The sequence below is a fragment of the Pristiophorus japonicus genome, chromosome 8 (assembly GCF_044704955.1).
Source record: "Pristiophorus japonicus isolate sPriJap1 chromosome 8, sPriJap1.hap1, whole genome shotgun sequence".
NCBI classification, from domain to species: domain Eukaryota; kingdom Metazoa; phylum Chordata; class Chondrichthyes; family Pristiophoridae; genus Pristiophorus; species Pristiophorus japonicus.
Genome location: NC_091984.1, coordinates 185,608,237 through 185,627,413, shown reverse-complemented (window position 1 = coordinate 185,627,413; position 19,177 = coordinate 185,608,237). Strand labels below are relative to the sequence as shown.

General features: G+C 46.5%; 1 protein-coding gene across 3 annotated transcripts in view; it reads right to left on the bottom strand.

The window, feature by feature from the left end:
• acads (acyl-CoA dehydrogenase short chain) overlaps positions 1-19,177 on the bottom strand; it is a 246,413-nt gene that overhangs the window by 118,433 nt on the left and 108,803 nt on the right. For 2 of the 3 annotated variants that reach the window (XM_070886307.1, XM_070886308.1), the window contains exon 6: positions 3,466-3,636. The exons of the other annotated variant lie outside the window; for it this stretch is intronic. In XM_070886307.1, the coding sequence (XP_070742408.1) occupies positions 3,466-3,636 (171 nt within the window). The remainder of the gene's footprint in view (positions 1-3,465; positions 3,637-19,177) is intronic. 3 annotated transcript variants of the gene reach the window in all.

Here is a 19,177-nt window from a genome sequence, read left to right as displayed (position 1 = left end):
AGATTCGGGCTGCCAGGAGCTACTGCATATGCGCGCACACTCTTGCGCGCACGTGCAAAGGTCCCGGCACTGTTTTCAGCGCCAGGACCTGGCTCCGCCCCCCACTGGATGTGGGGCGCGACGCCGAGGCAGAAGACATCTTGAGGAGTGGGAAGAATTCCTCGGTAAGATTTAGGCGCGGTTTTTCTTTTACAAAGTCGGCGCACCTTACGGAGGTGCACCGTTCTAAGCGGGGGCGGGGCGGGGCAAACTTGGGCCCTCTCTATCTACCCTATCAAATCCTTTAATAATCTTAAACACCTCAATTAGATCATCCCTAAATCATCCATATTCAAAGCATGCAAGCCTAGGGGCCAAAATTGCCCCTTCCGATAAGGCCTCTGGCCGCCTGAAAGTGGCGGCCACAGGGTGGCACAGAATGGCCGCCGACTCTCTGCGTAGGGGCCGCCATTTTGGAAATTGCACTTTGTGAGTTTTGGAGCAGTGCCCAGGACCCCTCCGCCCGTTTTCCCGCCACGGCATGCAGGCGCTGACCCCGTACCGACTGGCGGGGATCTCCTCGTGAAATTGCCCCTCGGGAAATTGCCCCATTCCTGGTATTGCCCCTCGGGTGCAGCCCCGCTGCCGATTGGTGCCCGACAGCTTTTGCTGCCGGTACACTCTCTGTGGCATGGCGGCCCAGCCACCCTTAAAGGGGAGGACGCACTGCCACGGCCGCCGTTTTATTTTTTTCTGACGGCCGACTGCCAGGTTGGTCCGACAATTATGGCCACGGGTTCGGTTAGGCCGCCAGCAGGCAGCCTGGCACCCCCTCTTGGTGGCGCAGTGTTTGCCACTAAAGTGGCTGCAGACTTCGCAGAGCCTCTCCCCTTTAACTGAAGGGGAGAGACATTGTGATGCGTCAGCACGATGACATCATCAGCGCGGCGCTGATAACTGACTGCATCGGCTACTCCACCCCACCCCCACTTCCGCCCCGCTATTGACGGCCACTTCTAGCTCCGCCCCCACTTTTGCCCCGCTACTGACGGCCACTCTGCCCCTCCCCCGCTTCCGCCCCCATGATGAGGCCACTTCTGCCTCACTTGAAAAAAATCCCCAGTGCTGAATTTCAACAGTTAGGCCACTCCAATGCTTGGGGCAGCCAGAACACCGGTAGGTGCGCCTCGTTTCCCGCGGTGGGCAATTTCAGCCCCATAGTCTATGTAACATATCTTCATAATCAAACTCTTTTAGCCTGATATCATTCTGGTGAATCTATGCTGCAACCCATGCAAGGCCGAGGTGTCATATCCTGAACTGAACGCAATAGCCTAAATGGGGTCTAACCAGAGCTTTGTATAACTAATATAACAGCCACCACTTTGTATTCCAGTCCCCTTAAAATAAAAGCCAATTTTCGAATAGCTTTTTAGATTATTTTTCGTATCTGTCCACTAGCTTCTAGTGATTTCTGTGGAAATCTATGGCGAACAATGAACAAAGTTCTATGGAAGGAGGTCTTTTGGCCCAATGAGTCTGCGCACTGAACTCCATCTGCCCCAGTTTTGTCCACTTAATCTATCAATGTCCCTTTGCAACTTTCTGTTCCCATCGCCACTATTTACTGTACTACCTAACTTGGTGTTGTCAGCAAACTTGGAATACAGCTCTCTATCCTTTCATCGAAGCAATTTATAAATATAGTGAAAAGCTGAGGCCCCACTACAGATCCCAGTGTGATAGCACTAGTCATATTCTGCCAATTGGAGTACACACCCATTATCCCTACTCTCTATCTCCCAGCTGCTAACCAATTTTCTTTTCGTAAGTCTGGGACTTTTTATGTAAATTGTGGTACAGGTGCAGTGCCTAAAATCTGGAACCCTCGGAACTGAGGCCATTCCGGATTCCGGGCTGTTCCGGACTTTCAATTTGCTTTCTGACTTCACGAATCCGTAAAGACCCGAGTCCAGGTTCGGGTATTTCTGGATTTCGGAACGTCAGAAAGAGGGGGGTGGGTGGGGGGGTCCCCACCGAGGAGATGTTTGGGCAAATTGTGTTTAACTAACTTAATTGAGTTATTTTGATGAGGTAACAGAGAGGGTTGATGAGAGCAATGCGGTTGATGTGGTGTACATGGACTTCCAAAAGGCTTTTGATAAAGTGCCACATAATAGGCTTGCCAGCAAAGTTGAAGACCATGGAATAAAAGGGACAGTGGCAGCATGGATACGAAATTGGCTAAGTGACCTGAAACAGAGAGTAGTAGTGATGGGTTGTTTTACGGACTGGAGGAAGGTATACAGTGGTGTTCCTCAGGGGTCGGTACTAGGACCACTGCTTTTCTTGATATATATTAATGACTTGAACTTCAGTGTAGAGGTCACAATTTTAAAATTTGCATATGACACAAAACTTGGAAGTGTAGTGAACTGTGAGAAGGATAGGGATAGACTTGAAGAAGACATTGACAGGCTGGTGGAATGGGCGGACATGTGGCAGAAAAGTGCAAAGTGATACATTTTGGTAGGAAGAACGAGGAAAGGTGATATAAACTAAAGGGTACAATTCTAAAGGGAGTGCAGGAACAGAGAGACCTAGGGGTATATGTACATAAATCGTTGAAGATGGCAGAGCAGGTTGAGAAAGCAGTTAAAAATGCTTATGGGATCCTGGGCTTCATAAATAGAGGTATAGAGTACAAAAGTGTGGAAATTATGATGAACGTGTATAAAACACTGGTTCGGCCTCAACTAGAGTATTGTGTTCAATTCTGGGCAGCGCAATTTAGGAAGGATGTGAAGGCCTTAGAGAGGGTGCAGAAAAGATTTACAAGAATGGTTCCAGGGATGAGAGACTTCAGTTACGTGGATAGACTGGAGAAGCTGGGGTTGTTTTCCTTAGAGCAGAGAAGGTTGAGAGGAGATTTGATGGAGGTGTTCAAAATCATGAAGGGTCTAGACGGAGTAGATAGAGATACACCATTCCCATTCGCGGAAGGGTCGAGAACCAGAGGACACAGATTTAAGGTGATTGGCAAAAGAACCAAAGGCGACATGAGGAAATTTTTTTTTTAAACACAGCGAGTGGTTAGGATCTGGAATACTCTGTGTGAAAGGGTGGTGGAGGCAGATTCAATCGTGGCTTTCAAAAGGGAATTGGATAAGTTCCTGAAGGAAAAAAAATTGCAGGGCTACAGGGAAAGGGCAGGGGAGTGGGACTAGCTGAAGAGCTCTTGCAGAGAGCCGGCACAGGCTCGATGGGCCAAATGGCCTTCTTCTGTACTGTAACCATTCTATGATTCTATGAAATTGTGGTACTCAGACAGCAATTCACATTAAACTAAACGTGATCAAATTCACAGCATTAATCACAGGTGTACTGTGCTAAGGAAAGATTATGGAATGTCAGTGCAGCAACATACCACACTCCTATTTCAGTATAGGTTACACACACTGATGTTTAAATAGTGTAAGCACATACCATGGCTATTTTAAATCCAAAGCCTGGTTCCCCCAACATGCTGTCCTTTGGAAGTTTGCACTCTTCAAAAATTAGGTTTGCAGTAGATGATGCTCTAATTCCCAATTTATCTTCTTTTTTTCCCAGGGATAGTCCTGGTGTAGGCATCGGAACCAAGAATGCACTTATTCCCTGTAAGCAAAACACATTAGATATATTAGAATAGTAAAATTAAATACATGAGAATATTTTTACCAGTTTCAATTTTTATATGACTGTAGAAACATAGCAACCCATAGAAAATAGGTGCAGGAGTAGGCCATTCGGCCCTTCGAGCCTGCACCACCATTCAATGAGTTCATGGCTGAACATGCAACTTCAGTACCCCATTCCTGCTTTCCCGCCATACCCCTTGATCCCCCTAGTAGTAAGGACAACATCTAACTCCTTTTTGAATATATTTAGTGAATTGGCCTCAACAACTTTCTGTGGTAGAGAATTCCACAGGTTCACCACTCTCTGGGTGAAGAAGTTTCTCCTCATCTCCGTCCTAAATGGCTTACCCCTTATCCTTAGACTGTGACCCCTGGTTCTGGACTTCCCCAACATTAATAAGAACATAAGAACATAAAAATTAGGAACAGGAGTAGGCCATCTAGCCCCTCGAGCCTGCTCCGCCACCCAACAAGATCATGGCTGATCTGGCCGTGGACTCAGCTCCACTTACCCGCCCGCTCCCCATAACCCTTAATTCCCTTATTGGTTAAAAATCTATCTATCTGTGATTTGAATATATTCAATGAGCTAGCCTCAACTGCTTCCTTGGGCAGAGAATTCCACAGATTCACAACCTCTGGGAGAAGAAATTCCTTCTCAACTCGGTTTTAAATTGGCTCCCCCGTATTTTGAGGCTGTGCCCCCTAGTTCTAGTCTCCCCGACCAGTGGAAACAACCTCTCTGCCTCGATCCTGTCTATCCCCTTTATTATTTTAAATGTTTCTATAAGATCACCCCTCATCCTTCTGAACTCCAATGAGTAAAGACCCAGTCTACTCAATCTATCATCATAAGGTAACCCCCTCATCTCCGGAATCAGCCTAGTGAATCGTCTCTGTACCCCTTCCAAAGCTAGTATATCCTTCCTTATGTAAGGTGACCAAAACTGCACGCAGTACTCTAGGTGCGGCCTCACCAATACCCTGTACTGTAGTCCTATTCTCTCTCCTATCCCCTCCCCCATTAATGCCAATTTCCTTAGTTGAGGTTGGACAGTCTGGCACCACGAACACCAGGAATGAAGTGTTTTCAATCTAATTATTTGCTTGACACAGCTGGAGATTTGCTCAGTTTGTGGGGAAAGGATGCCCTCTGCAAGTTTACTTAGCGGCTTCTCCATGGCCAGGGTCAGTCCTGGGTGTCCCTGATGGGAAGCCAATACTCTGAAACTACAGTTAAGAAGAAACAAGACCGGAGACAGAGAGATCGACAAAGTCCAGTGGATGTGATTAAGTGCCAAAGGCAAAATAAAAACAAAGGCAGATATTAATAAATGAGAGAGATGTGATGTATGTAGCACTCAAATCACTGACTCCACGCAGTCTAGTGTTGTAGTAACTGCTGTGACCTTAGTCCTTTATTGTGTAACTCCAGAGTGCCTCTCAGGTGTGATGGGCAGCCTTTTATACTCTGTCTTGCAGGTACTTTCAGGTCTCCCACCACAGCGCCCTCTGTGGTGCACCATTGTACTTATACATTTAATGTACCTGGACAATACATAACATCTCACTCCCCCCCAGTTCCAAAAGCCATTGCCGGAAACGTCGGCCTTATTCGTCCTGGTTGGTTTATGAGTGTGAGTCCATGACCATCCACTTCCCTCTTCCCCCCCATGTAGAGATTATGCTTGCGATCCGGTGCAAGCATGTGGTTTTTGCAGTCCTTACATGGGTGGTGAAGTACACCAGTATAACCTCCAACAGAAAGCAGGTATACATAGACAGTACATTTGTATGGTACATATGATATATGGTACAGATGTTATGTCAAAAGATTGCAGGTGCACTGAACAGTTATTTAATCCCAGCTCCACTGAGTGAGGTACGGTGGCAGTGTACTGCCCCTTTTTGCCCGAGGTGATGGCTGTGCTGAGACAGGGTATCGCAACTAGGGCGTTGCCTCGGTTCTCAGTAGTCGCCTTAGCGGCTCATCTGCAGCCGCTGAACCCTTGCATGAATCTCAAAAAATCGAAAGTCGCATTGGCCCCTTAGGCATGTTAGTCACGGATCCATTAATACTTTTACTTGTACCTCGTGGTATTAACTATTTTCGTAAATCATTCATATCTATCATTTTAAACACAGTAACCATTCAGCATCAAAATATCAACACTTATCCTAAATCACTTCATCATGCAAATCACATTATACATTTAGACTCGCTCTTGCCTTACAAAAGTCTTTTTGTGGGGACTGCCAACGGTGTAAGGCCCTTTTAAGGCTCTCGGGTACATTTCCCTTTTAAGACACCATCTTGTGGTTCCCACGAGGCTTCCCTTGGGCGCCGCCATTTTGGTTGTACTGATTGCCTTTGTTCTTTGCAGAGCTCTGCTGCCACGAGACTCACCAGCATCTTGAGCTCGCTGGCCTGACGTTTTACTCTCTGGAATAGAAGGAATAAAGAAGAAAGAAGGAAGGAAAACGGACAGAACAATCCGATCTTGAATCTGGCTCTTTGAATTCGATCCGTTATAGTCCCTGTGAGAACGGCCTCTGTGATTGCTGCCGTATCCTCCGCTCTGGCTCCTGCACCCACCCGAGTAGCTGTCGTGTTCTCCCGAGTCGTACCTGCCGCCGCCATAGCCTCCGCCGCCACTGCAGCCTCCGCTCCTGCCGCCTCTCCTGTAGCCTTCGCTCCTGTCCCAGTAACTGCCACCTCTCCTGCAGCCGCCATAGCCGCCAACACCACCACCGCCGCTGTACCGGCCTCCACCGTAGTAGTGACCGTCGCCCGACTCTTCCTCCGCATGGGCCACCCCCCGGACTTGTCAGCCATCGATGGGCCTCCCGTTCATCGCCCGCAGCGCGTCGCCGGCTCGCACCTCAGCAATCGGCCCACACTTGAACAGCTGCTCTTCCCGGGTCTGCTCGTCTGTGGAGGCTGAGGCTGCAGGATTGCTTGAGGTCAAGAGTTCTGGGCTGCTGTCGCCCGTGTGCGGATTTAGACTGCAGATGAACAGCTTCTTTCTCCTCCAGCTCGGTCGGCGCTGCTCTTTGGGAACCCGGGGGAACAGCAGTCTGTGGAGGAATGAAGTCTTTCCAGCTCCCACGGACCTTCCCCATCCACCTCCTGCCGAGAAGCGTCGGCCCATCACCTGCAATGACCCACAAAGGTAAACCGTGTGTCTCGCCCCCATGAGATACCAGCACCTCCGCTCTGCCAAGAACAGGTATCAGTTCCTTGGTGTAGGTACGCAGCTTCGCTGTGACCGGGACCAGCTTGGGTCATGCAGATGGGTTGACCCACAGTTTTTCAAAAGTTTCCTGACTCATCAACGACGGACCCGATCCAGTGTCCACTTCCATACACACTGGGACTCCGTTAATCTTGACCTCCGTAATCACTGGGGCCGAACCGTCGGTACACGTATACAGTCCAAACAACGCCTCATCTTCTTCTGCCTGCTCCTCGCTGGAAAATGGAGCCTCTACCATCTCCTCAGCCACACGGTGAGTCAGGTTTCTTTTGCACATACGCTGAAGGTGGCCTTTCGTGTGGCAAGTATTGCACGTGTACTCCGCAAACCTGCACCGGTGAGCCCCATGGTTTCCTCCGCAGCGCCAGCATGGTGCTGCTCGATTAGCCCCCCTCGGCGGACTCTGAGTTCCAGGACCCCGAGGTCCGTGCTCTCTGCCCTGGGCAGAGCCACGTTCTGCAGTTTTGTCCGTGGTGGGCGCTATCCTGAGGATAGTACCTGCCGGGTTCGAGACTGTGTGGATATGGAATTGGTTACAGGACAAAAAGCAGAGAATAGTGGTGAATGGTTGTTTTTCAGACTTGGGGGAAGTATACAGCACTCATTTTGATATATATCAATGATCTGGACTTGGGTTTATAGAATATAATTTCAAAGTTTGCAGATGACACAAAACTCGTAAAATGTAGTAAACAGTGAGGAAGATAGTAACAGACTTCAGGAGGACTGACGAAATGGCAGATGAAGTTTAACACACAGAATTGTGTGAAGTGATTCATTTTGGTAGGAAGAATCATGAGAGGCAATATGAAGTAACTGGTACATTTTTAAAGGGGTGTAGAAACAGAGGGACCCCGGGGTGAATGTACACAAATCTTTAAAGGTGGCAGGACAAGTTGAGAAGGCTGTTAAAAGGTATTAGGGATCCTTTATAAATGGAGACGTCGAGTATAAAAGCAAGGAAGTTATGATAATCCTTTATAAAACACTGCTAACAAGTATATTATGTTGTACTTTATCAAATGCATTTTGGAAGTCCATATACACATCAACCATACTACCCTCATTAACTCTCTCCGTTACTTCATCAAAGAACTTTTGGGGGAGAGAGTTCCAGATTTCCACTACCCTTTATGTGCAAAAGTGCTTATTTAGTTCCTAAAGGGCCCAGCTTTATTTTTAAGATTATGCCCTCTTGTTCTGGTTTACCCCAAAAGTGGACACAGTTTATCTGCTCTATCATAAGTACATCTGATCATGAACTCAGCTCCACTTCCCTGCTCACTCCCCATAACCCTTTACTCCCTTACCGGTCAAAAATGTGTCTATCTCCGCCTTAAATATATTCAATGACCCAGCCTCCACAGCTCTCTAGGACAGAGAATTCCATAGATTTACAACCTTCTGAGGAGAAGAAATTTCTCCTCATCTCAGTTTTAAATGGGCGGCCCCTTATTCTGAGACTATGTCCCCTACTTTTAGTTTCCCCTATGAGTGGAAATATCCTCTCTGCATCCACCTTGTCGAGCCCCCTCATTATTTTATATGTTTCAATAAGATCACCTCTCATTCTTCTGAACTCCAATGTGTATAGGCCCAACCTACTCACCCTATCTTCATAAGTTAACCCCCTCATCTCCGGAATCAACCTAGTGAACCTTCTCTGAACAGCCTCCAATGCAAGTATATCCTTTCTTAAATACATAGACCAAAACGGTATACAATACTCCAGGTGTGGCCTCACCAATAGCCTGTACAGTTGTAGCAGGACTTCTCTGCTTTTATACTCTATCCCCCTTGCAATACAGGCCAACATTCCATTTGCCTTCCTGATTACTTCCTGTACCTGCATACTAACTTTTTGTGTTTCATGCACAAGGACCCCCAGGTCCCTCTGTACTGCAGCACTTTGCAATTTTTCTCCATTTCAATTATAATTTGCTTTTCTATTATTTCTGCCAAAGTGGATAACCTCACATTTTCCCACATTATACTTCATCTGCCAAATTTTTGCCCACTCACTTAGCCTGTCTATATCCCTTTGCAGATTATTTGTGTCCTCCTCACAATTTGCTTTCTCACCCATCTTTGTATCATCAGCAAACTTGGCTACATTACACTCGGTCCCTTCATCCAAGTCATTAACATAGATTGTAAATAGTTGAGGACCCAACACCGATCTCTGCGGCACCACACTAGTTACTGTTTGCCAACCGGAAAATGACCCATTTATCCCGACTCATTGTTTTCTGTTAGCTAGCCAATCCTCTATCATTTTAAACAGCTCAATTAGATCACCACTAAACCTACTATACGCAAGGGAATAGAAGCCTAGTTCATACAACATGTCCTCATAATTTAATACTTTAAGTCCTGGCAGTTGGCGAGAGATGGGAGCAGTGTCGGAGCGGCCTATAAAAGGCGTGCTTGTGCAGCTACAGCGGGAGAGAAATCAAAATAGAAGTAGAAAGGAATCAAAAAGTGATGTCACAGCCAATGGGGTAAATGATTGGCTGGTGATTGGTGAGTAGCTTTTCTTTTTATTTTTTATATCAGTAAGTGAACTTTAACATTGTTATTACCAATTTAAGGGTATCTAAGGGTTAAGGCATGGCAGGAGAGGTCGGTCACGTGATATGCTCCTCCTGTACCATGTAGGAACTCAGGGACACTTCCGGTGTCCCTGGGGACTACGTGTGTGGGAACTGTATCCGCCTCGAGCTCCTGACGGTCCGCGTTGCGGAATTGGAGCTGAGGGTGGATTCACTCTGGAGCATCCACGATGCTGAGAATGACGTGAGTATCACGTGTAGTGAGTTGGTCTTACCGCAGGAGAAGGGTCCACAGTCAGATAGGGAATGGAAGACCAGCAGGAAGAGCAGTGCAAGAAAGGTAGTGCAGGGGTCCCCTGTGGTCATCCCCCTGCAAAACAGATACACCGCTTTGAGTACTATTGGGGGGGATGACTCATCAGGGGAGGGCAGCAGCAGCCAAGTTCATGGAACCGTGGCTGGCTCTGCTGCACAGGAGGGCAGGAAAAAGAGTGGGAGCGCGATAGTGATAGGGGATTCAATGGTGAGGGGAATAGATAGGCGTTTCTGCGGCCGCAACCGAGACTCCAGGATGGTATGTTGCCTCCCTGGTGCAAGGGTCAAGGATGTCTCGGAGCGGGTGCAGGACATTCTGAAATGGGAGGGAGAACAGCCAGTTGTCGTGGTGCACATTGGTACCAACGACATAGGTTAAAAAAAGGGATGAGGTCCTACGAAACGAATTTAAGGAGCTAGGAGCTAAATTAAAAAGTAGGACCTCAAAAGTAGTAATCTCGGGATTGCTACCAGTGCCACGTGCTAGTCAGAGTAGGAATCGCAGGATAGCGCAGATTAATACGTGGCTTGAGCAGTGGTGCAGCAGGGAGGGATTCAAATTCCTGGGGCATTGGAACCGGTTCTGGGGGAGGTGGGACCAGTACAAACCGGACGGTCTGCACCTGGGCAGAACCGGAACCAATGTCCTAGGGGGAGTGTTTGCTAGTGCTGTTGGGGAGGAGTTAAACTAATATGGCAGGGAGATGGGAACCAATGCAGGGAGACAGAGGGAGACAAAAAGGAGGCAAAAGCAAAAGACAGAAAGGAGATGAGGAAAAGTGGAGGGCAGAGAAACCCAAGACAAAGAACAAAAAGGGCCACTGTACAGCTAAATTCTAAAAGGACAAAGGGTGTTAAAAAAACAAGCCTGAAGGCTTTGTGTCTTAATGCAAGGAGTATCGGCAATAAGGTGGATGAATTAACTGTGCGAATAGATGTTAACAAATATGATGTGATTAGGATTACGGAGACGTGGCTCCAGGATGATCAGGGCTGGGAACTCAACATCCAGGGGTATTCAACATTCAGGAAGGATAGAATAAAAGGAAAAGGAGGTGGGGTAGCATTTCTGGTTAAAGAGGAGATTAATGCAATAGTTAGGAAAGACATTAGCTTGGATGATGTGGAATCTATATGGGTAGAGCTGCAGAACACCAAAGGGCAAAAAACGTTAGTGGGAGTTGTGTACAGACCTCCAAACAGTAGTAGTGATGTTGGAGAGGGCATCAAACAGGAAATTAGGGGTGCATGCAATAAAGGTACAGCAGTTATAATGGGTGACTTTAATATGCACATAGATTGGGCTAGCCAAACTGGAAGCAATACGGTGGAGGAGGATTTCCTGGAGTGCATAAGGGATGGTTTTCTAGACCAATATGTCGAGGAACCAACTAGGGGGGAGGCCATCTTAGACTGGGTGTTGTGTAATGAGTGAGGATTAATTAGCAATCTCATTGTGCGAGGCCCCTTGGGGAAGAGTGACCATAATATGGTGGAATTTTGCATTAGGATGGAGAATGAAACAGGTAATTCAGAGACCATGGTCCAGAACTTAAAGAAGGGTAACTTTGAAGGTATGAGGCGTGAATTGGCTAGGATAGATTGGCGAAAGATACTTAAGGGGTTGACTGTGGATGGGCAATGGCAGACATTTAGAGACCGCATGGATGAATTACAACAATTGTACATTCCTGTCTGGCATAAAAATAAAAAAGGGAAGGTGGCTCAACCGTGGCTATCTAGGGAATTCAGGGATAGTATTAAAGCCAAGGAAGTGGCATACAGATTGGCCAGAAATAGCAGCGAACCTGGGGACTGGGAGAAATTTAGAACTCAGCAGAGGAGGACAAAGGGTTTGATTAGGGCAGGGAAAATGGGGTACGAGAAGAGGCCTGCAGGGAACATTAAGGCGGATTGCAAAAGTTTCTATAGGTATGTAAAGAGAAAAAGGTTAGTAAAGACAAACGTAGGTCCGCTGCAGTCAGAATCAGGGGAAGTCATAACGGGGAACAAAGAAATGGCAGACCAATTGAACAAGTACTTTGGTTCAGTATTCACTAAGGAGGACACAAACAACCTTCCGGATATAAAAGGGGTCAGAGGGTCTAGAAAGGAGGAGGAACTGAGGGAAATCTTTATTAGTCGGGAAATTGTGTTGGGGAAATTGATGGGATTGAAGGCCGATAAATCCCCAGGGCCTGATGGACTGCATCCCAGAGTACTTAAGGAGGTGGCCTTGGAAATAGCGGATGCATTGACAGTCATTTTCCAACATTCCATTGACTCTGGATCAGTTCCTATCGAGTGGAGGGTAGCCAATGTAACCCCACTTTTTAAAAAAGGAGGGAGAGAAAAAGCAGGGAATTATAGACCGGTCAGCCTGACCTCAGTAGTGGGTAAAATGATGGAATCAATTATTACGGATGTCATAGCAGCGCATTTGGAAAATGGTGACATGATAGGTCCAAGTCAGCATGGATTTGTGAAAGGGAAATCATGCTTGACAAATCTTCTGGAATTTTTTGAGGATGTTTCCAGTAGAGTGGACAAGGGAGAACCAGTTGATGTGGTATATTTGGACTTTCAGAAGGCTTTCAACAAGGTCCCACACAAGAGATTAATGTGCAAAGTTAAAGCACATGGGATTGGGGGTAGTGTGCTGACGTGGATTGAGAACTGGTTGTCAGACAGGAAGCAAAGAGTAGGAGTAAATGGGTACTTTTCAGAATGGCAGGCAGTGACTAGTGGGGTACCGCAAGGTTCTGTGCTGGGGCCCCAGCTGTTTACATTGTACATTAATGATTTAGACGAAGGGATTAAATGCAGTATCTCCAAATTTGCGGATGACACTAAGTTGGGTGGCAGTGTGAGCTGCGAGGAGGATGCTATGAGGCTGCAGAGTGACTTGGATAGGTTAGGTGAGTGGGCAAATGCATGGCAGATGAAGTATAATGTGGATAAATGTGAGGTTATCCACTTTGGTGGTAAAAACAGAGAGACAGACTATTATCTGAATGGTGACAGATTAGGAAAAGGGAAGGTGCAACGAGACCTGGGTGTCATGGTACATCAGTCATTGAAGGTTGGCATGCAGGTACAGCAGGCGGTTAAGAAAGCAAATGGCATGTTGGCCTTCATAGCGAGGGGATTTGAGTACAGGGGCAGGGAGGTGTTGCTACAGTTGTACAGGGCCTTGGTGAGGCCACACCTGGAGTATTGTGTACAGTTTTGGTCTCCTAACTTGAGGAAGGACATTCTTGCTATTGAGGAAGTGCAGCGAAGATTCACCAGACTGATTCCCGGGATGGTGGGACTGACCTATCAAGAAAGACTGGATCAACTGGGCTTGTATTCACTGGAGTTCAGAAGAGTGAGAGGGGACCTCATAGAAACGTTTAAAATTCTGACGGGTTTGGACAGGTTGGATGCAGGAAGAATGTTCCCAATGTTGGGGAAGTCCAGAACCAGGGGTCACAGTCTAAGGATAAGGGGTAAGCCATTTAGGACCGAGATGAGGAGAAACTTCTTCACCCAGAGAGTGGTGAACCTGTGGAATTCTCTACCACAGAAAGTAGTTGAGGCCAATTCACTAAATATATTCAAAAGGAAGTTAAATGAAGTCCTTACTACTCGGGGATTCAAGGGGTATGGCGAGAAAGCAGGAAGGGGGTACTAAAGTTTCATGTTCAGCCATGAACTCATTGAATGGCGGTGCAGGCTAGAGGGGCTGAATGGCCTGCTCCTGCACCTATTTTCTATGTTTCTATCATTTTGGGTGAATCTGCACTATACACCTTCTAAGGCCAATGTATGTTTCCTGAGGTGTAGTGCACAAAACTGAACACACTGCTGCAGATGGGGTCATAAGAACATAAGAAATAGAAGCAGGTGTAGGCCAATTGGCCCCTCGAGCCTGCTCCGCTATTCAATAAGATCATGGCTGATCTGGTCTTGGCCTCAACTCCAATTCCCTGCCCACTCTCCATAACCCTTGACTCCCTTATCATTGAAAAATCTGTCTATCTCCAACTTAAATATATTCAAAGACCCAGCCTCCATAACTCTCTGGGGTAGAGAATTCCAAAGATTCACGACCCTCTGAGAGATGAAATTCCTCCTCATTTCCGTTTTAAATGGGCGACTTCCCATTCTGAAACTATGCCCCCAAGTTCTAGATTTCCCCCATGAGGGGAAACATCCTCTCTGTGTCTACCCTGTCAAGCCCCCTCAGAATCCTATACGTTTCAATAAGATCACCTCTCATTCTTCTAAACTCCAAGGGTCTGACCAAAGTTTTGTATAACTTCTTCCACTTTGTACTCTAGCCCACTTGAGATAAAGGGCAACATTCCATTAGCCTTTCTGTACCTGTGCACTAGCTTTTAGTGATTTGTGTACATCTAAATCCCTTTACTCCCCACAGCTTCTTAACAAAATATTCTGATTTGTCTTTCTCAGATCCAAAGTGGATGATTTCATTCTTCCCACATTGAACTACTTCTTCCATAGTTTGGCTCACTCACTTAGTCTGTCTATGTCCCTTTGTAGCTTCCTGCTCCCACCACACAACTTACTATGTAGTATTTAATTTATTGCATTTTTATAATACGCTGCCCCGACATAGCTTTAAAACTCTGTGGGAATTTGTTATATAAAGTAGTTAATTTACTTGAAGAAGTAGCAATGAGAGCGCAGATAGACAGAGACAATGACGTACCTCACCTCCAATCACCGTACACCAAGTTATATATATGCAGTACAATTTGTACATTTTGTACAATGCTTGGGCATTAAAGGGGTTAAAATATTAAACCTATGTGCTGGCAGGGGTATGCGGGCAGCTGGTAGAGCTGAAAGGGGGTACACAATAAGTAAAGTGTGGGAACCTCTGATCTAAGTCATTAATCTATGGTGAAAAGCCCCAGTACAGATCCCTAGGGAACATTACTTGTCACATGAGGATTCTAAAAACAATGGAGGAAAATCTTCAAGAAATTCAAGAGAATTTAAATTCTATTGAGAAGGTTTCAAAGTTGCAAAAACAGATGAAGCAAACAGATGGAGCAAAGTCAGGCTGACATTCCTGAAGGTGAGGGATTATATTGTGGGTCAGTTCAATGAAACTTTACACAGTCACAAAATAACCAATGATACCTGCTGAATAATTCGCAATAGATTTAAACTGATTGTGTTGTCTATTTTGGGATGGTTCTGCTATTGTTACCGAACTAATCTTCTCCCACATTGTCTGCAGAATCCTGGGAATACCTGCGGCCTCAACAACAACTTTCATTTATATAGCACCTTTAACAAAGTAAAACGTCCAAAAGCACTTCACATGAGTGTTATCAAACTCAATTTGACACCATCATATAAGGAGATAGTCAGGTAAGCAAAAGATTAATCAAAGTGGTGGATTTTAAGGTGCGTTTTAAAGGAGAAGAGAACGGTTGAGAGACAGAGAGATTTAGGGAGGGAGTTCCACACCTTTGGGACTAGCAATCTAAAGGCACAGCTGCCGTTGGTGCAGTGATGAAAATCCACGATGTGCAAGAGGCCACAATTAGAGGAGTGCAGAGATCTCGTATGGTTGTAGGGGCTGGAGGAGGTTATGGAGATAGGGAAGTGCGAGGCCATGGAGTGATTTGAAAACAAGCATCTGCAACAAGTTTCACATTAAGTAAAATAAAAAAAATAATAAATATACAGATACAATGTCCGAAATCCGGCAACCTCGGGACCGTCATCTTGACCAGGAAGGCCAATGGTATCTTGGCCTTTATTGCAAAGGGGATGGAGTATAAAAGCAGGGAAGTCTTGCTACAGCTATACAAGACGTTGGTGAGGCCACACCTGGAATACTGCATGCAGTTTTGGTTTCCATATTTACGAGAGTTGTTAATGCCAGTTCATTGGATATATTCAAGAAGGAGTTAGATATGGCCCTTATGGCTAAAGGGATCAAGGGGTGTGGAGAGAAAGCAGGAAAGGGGTACTGAGGGAATGATCAGCCATGATTTTATTGAATAGTGGCGCAGGCTGGAAGGGGTGAATGGCTTACTCCTGCACCTATTTTCTATGTTTCTATGAAAGGATATACTTGCTTTGGAGGCAGTTCAGAGAAGGTTCACTAGGTTGATACTGGGGATGAGGGGGTTGACTAATGAGGAAAGGTTGAGTAAGTTGGGCCTTTATTCATTGGAATTCGGAAGAATGAGAGGTGATCTTACCAAAACGTATAAGATTATGAGGGGGCTTGACAAGGTGGATGCAAAGAGGATGTTTCCACTGATGGGGGAGACTAGAACTAGAGGGCATGATCTTAGAATAAGGGGCCGTCCATTTAAAATAGAAATGAGGAGAAATTTCTTCTCCCAAAGGGTTGAAAATCTGTGGAATTCGCTGCCTCAGAGAGCTGTGAAAGGTAGGACATTGAATAAATTTAAGACAGAAATAGACATTCTTAAAAGATAAGGGGATAAGGAGTTATAGGGAGCGGGCGGGGAAGTGGAGCTGAGTCCATGATCAGATCAGCCATGATCTTAGTGAATGGCGGAGCAGGCTCGAGGGGCCGTATGGCCTACTCCTGCTCCTATTTCTTAGGGTTCTTATGCCCTCATGTTCTTATGATATTGTGCCGGTTTTCGGATTTTCCGGATTTCGAACCTTGCTGTTGCCGCTCCTCGCTGCCACATCGCTTCTCGCCGCCCGCCGATCCCCTGCCGACCCTCACCGCCCACCGATTCTCGCGTGCGCCCTCCCCCCCACTTCCCTCTCCCAGCGCTGCGGTTTTTACCGGTTTCCTCATCCCTCGCCACCCGATGTCGCCATCTTGGCCGCAGCAAAAATGTTTGGTTTTCGGATAAATATGGTTTTTGGACAGCCGGATTCTGGATGTTGTACCTGTATATGTTTATTTGTATAACTAACTTTGTTCAGAAAAAATACCTGTGTTACAGGTGGTCTGTGGAATTTTTATTAGCCGAGGTATAGAATACAAGAGCAGGGAGCTTATGCTTGAACTGTATAAAACACTAGTTAGGCCACAGCTAGAGTACTGCGTGCAGTTCTGGTCACCACATTACAGGAAAGATGTGATTGCACGAGAGAGGGTATAGAGGAGATTTACGAGGGTGTTGCCTGGACTGGAGAATTTTAGCTATGAGGAAAGGCTAGGGTTGTTTTCTCTGGAACTGAGGAGGCTGAGGGGAGATCTTACTGAGGTGTATAAAATTATGAGGGGCCTAGATGAGTGGATAGGACGGACCTATTTCCTTTAGCAGAGGGGTCAACAACCAGGGGGCATAGATTTAAAGTAATTGGTGGAAAGTTTAGAGGGGATTTGAGGGGAAACTTTTTTACTCAGAGGGTGGTGGGGGTCTGGAACTCACTGCCTGAAAGGGTGGTAGAGGCAGAAACCCTCACCACATTTAAAAAGTACAGGTACAACTTCCCGAATCCGGAACTCCGAAAACCGGAATTGTCCAAAAACCAAACATTTTGCGCATAGCTGATGGAGTCGTTCGGAATCCAGAACTATTGTCCGAAAACCGGACATTTTTGAGGCAAAGCCCTAAACACGGCACGGATTTGGTCGAGGATTCCAGATTTCAGATAAGAAAATCAAGTCTGAAATCCAGAAGCCTGAATCAAAATTTGTGCCGGATTTCGGGTTTTGCTGGATTTCGATCCTCGCTGCTGAAAACCCGGCACGGATTCAGTCGAGGATTCTGGATTTCAGACTTGATTTTTTTTGGTCTGAAATCCGGAAAAACCCCAAAACCGGAATGGATTCAGTCCCGAGGATTCCGGATTTCGGCCATTATACCTGTATTTGGATATGCACTTGAAGTGCCGTGACCTACAAGGCTACGGACCAAGAGCTGGATAGTGGGATTGGGCTGGATAGCTCTTTGTCGGGAGGCACGGACACGATAGGCTGAAATGGCCTCCTTCCGTGCTGTAAATTTCTATGATTCTATGAAATGGCCTGAAATCGGTGGCAATGCTGCGGAGTGCAATGGCCGCCAATTTTTCATGGAAGGGTCGGCATTTTGAAAATTCTGCTCCTGTGGTATCCCGGCGGTAACTTGCTCCCCCACTATCAATTCGTTGCTGCCGAACCATCCTAAGTGCGTCATCAGAACGCACACCGCCGATGTTCCCCCCCACCCCCGATGGTGAAATTCCGCCGATAAAATCTTGCTGCCGCAGCTCGATACCACCAGCAACTTTTTCTGCGCCGTGCTTGGAGTACTTGCAAAATGATGATGCAGCTGTCATTGAAGCGGAGGACCTACTGCCGCGGCCACCATTTTTTTTCTGTTGGCCGACTCCCAGACTAACTATGATACCCCCAGATTTGGCCGGGCAGCCAGCAGGCAGCCTGGCACCCCCGTTGGCCTGGCCAAAATCCTCCTTGGTGGCGCAGTGGACCGAACTTAAAGAATTGCACCGCTCTCCCCTGTAAGTGAAGGGGAGAGATGTGATGATGCGGCACAGTGATGACATCATCAGCGCTACGCTGATGACTGACTGTGACAGACATTCTGCCCACCCTCCAACCTCCGCCCCTCTAGTGTGTGAACTTCCGCTCACCGTCGCACATCCGCCCCCATTATGACCGACTTCCGGTCCGCTGAAAATAAAGGTCAAAGAGCGGAATTTTGCTCAAGAAGCACATAGAAACATAGAAAATAGGTGCAAGAATAGGCCATTCGGCCCTTCGAGCCTGCACCACCATTCAATATGATCATGGCTGATCATGCAACTTCAGTACCCCATTCCTGCTTTCTCTCCATACACCTTGATCCCTTTAATCGCATCCACCGCACCAGTAAAAACAGACGAAATACAGTAGGTGCGCTGCGTTTCCAGCTGTGGGCAATTTCGGCCCCCACATTTCCAATATGGGAGTGGGGAGGGAGAAAAACAAAACTTTAATATCAGGTTATGAAAACATCTACATTTTTAAGCAACTCTATTAAGTGGTTAAGCTGCAGGAAAAGGGAGCCACATAAAGCGAGTCTGTCAGTGTACTCCACTGGCAGAAATTGTCCTTTATGCTGAAATTGCAGCTGACAGTCAGGCACAGACAGTACTGACGGAATTTGTTGATAGCAAGAGACAAATTTCCACTTGTACATTTGGATTTGCATCTGGCTGCGGAAACAACGTCTTTCAACATCATCTAAAATACGGGGTATTCATACAAAGGCAAAATGTCAAAGCACAACCATTCAAATCTTATAACAGCCATAGTTGGAATAGCATTACAGCTGACAGTCTGCAGACAGTTTTGCCAGTGATCCTGCAAACGTCAATGAAATCTAAAGCCCTTAATAAGTGCTCTGATTCGTTCTTTTCGAGAACAACATGTTATTTATGTGGAAGC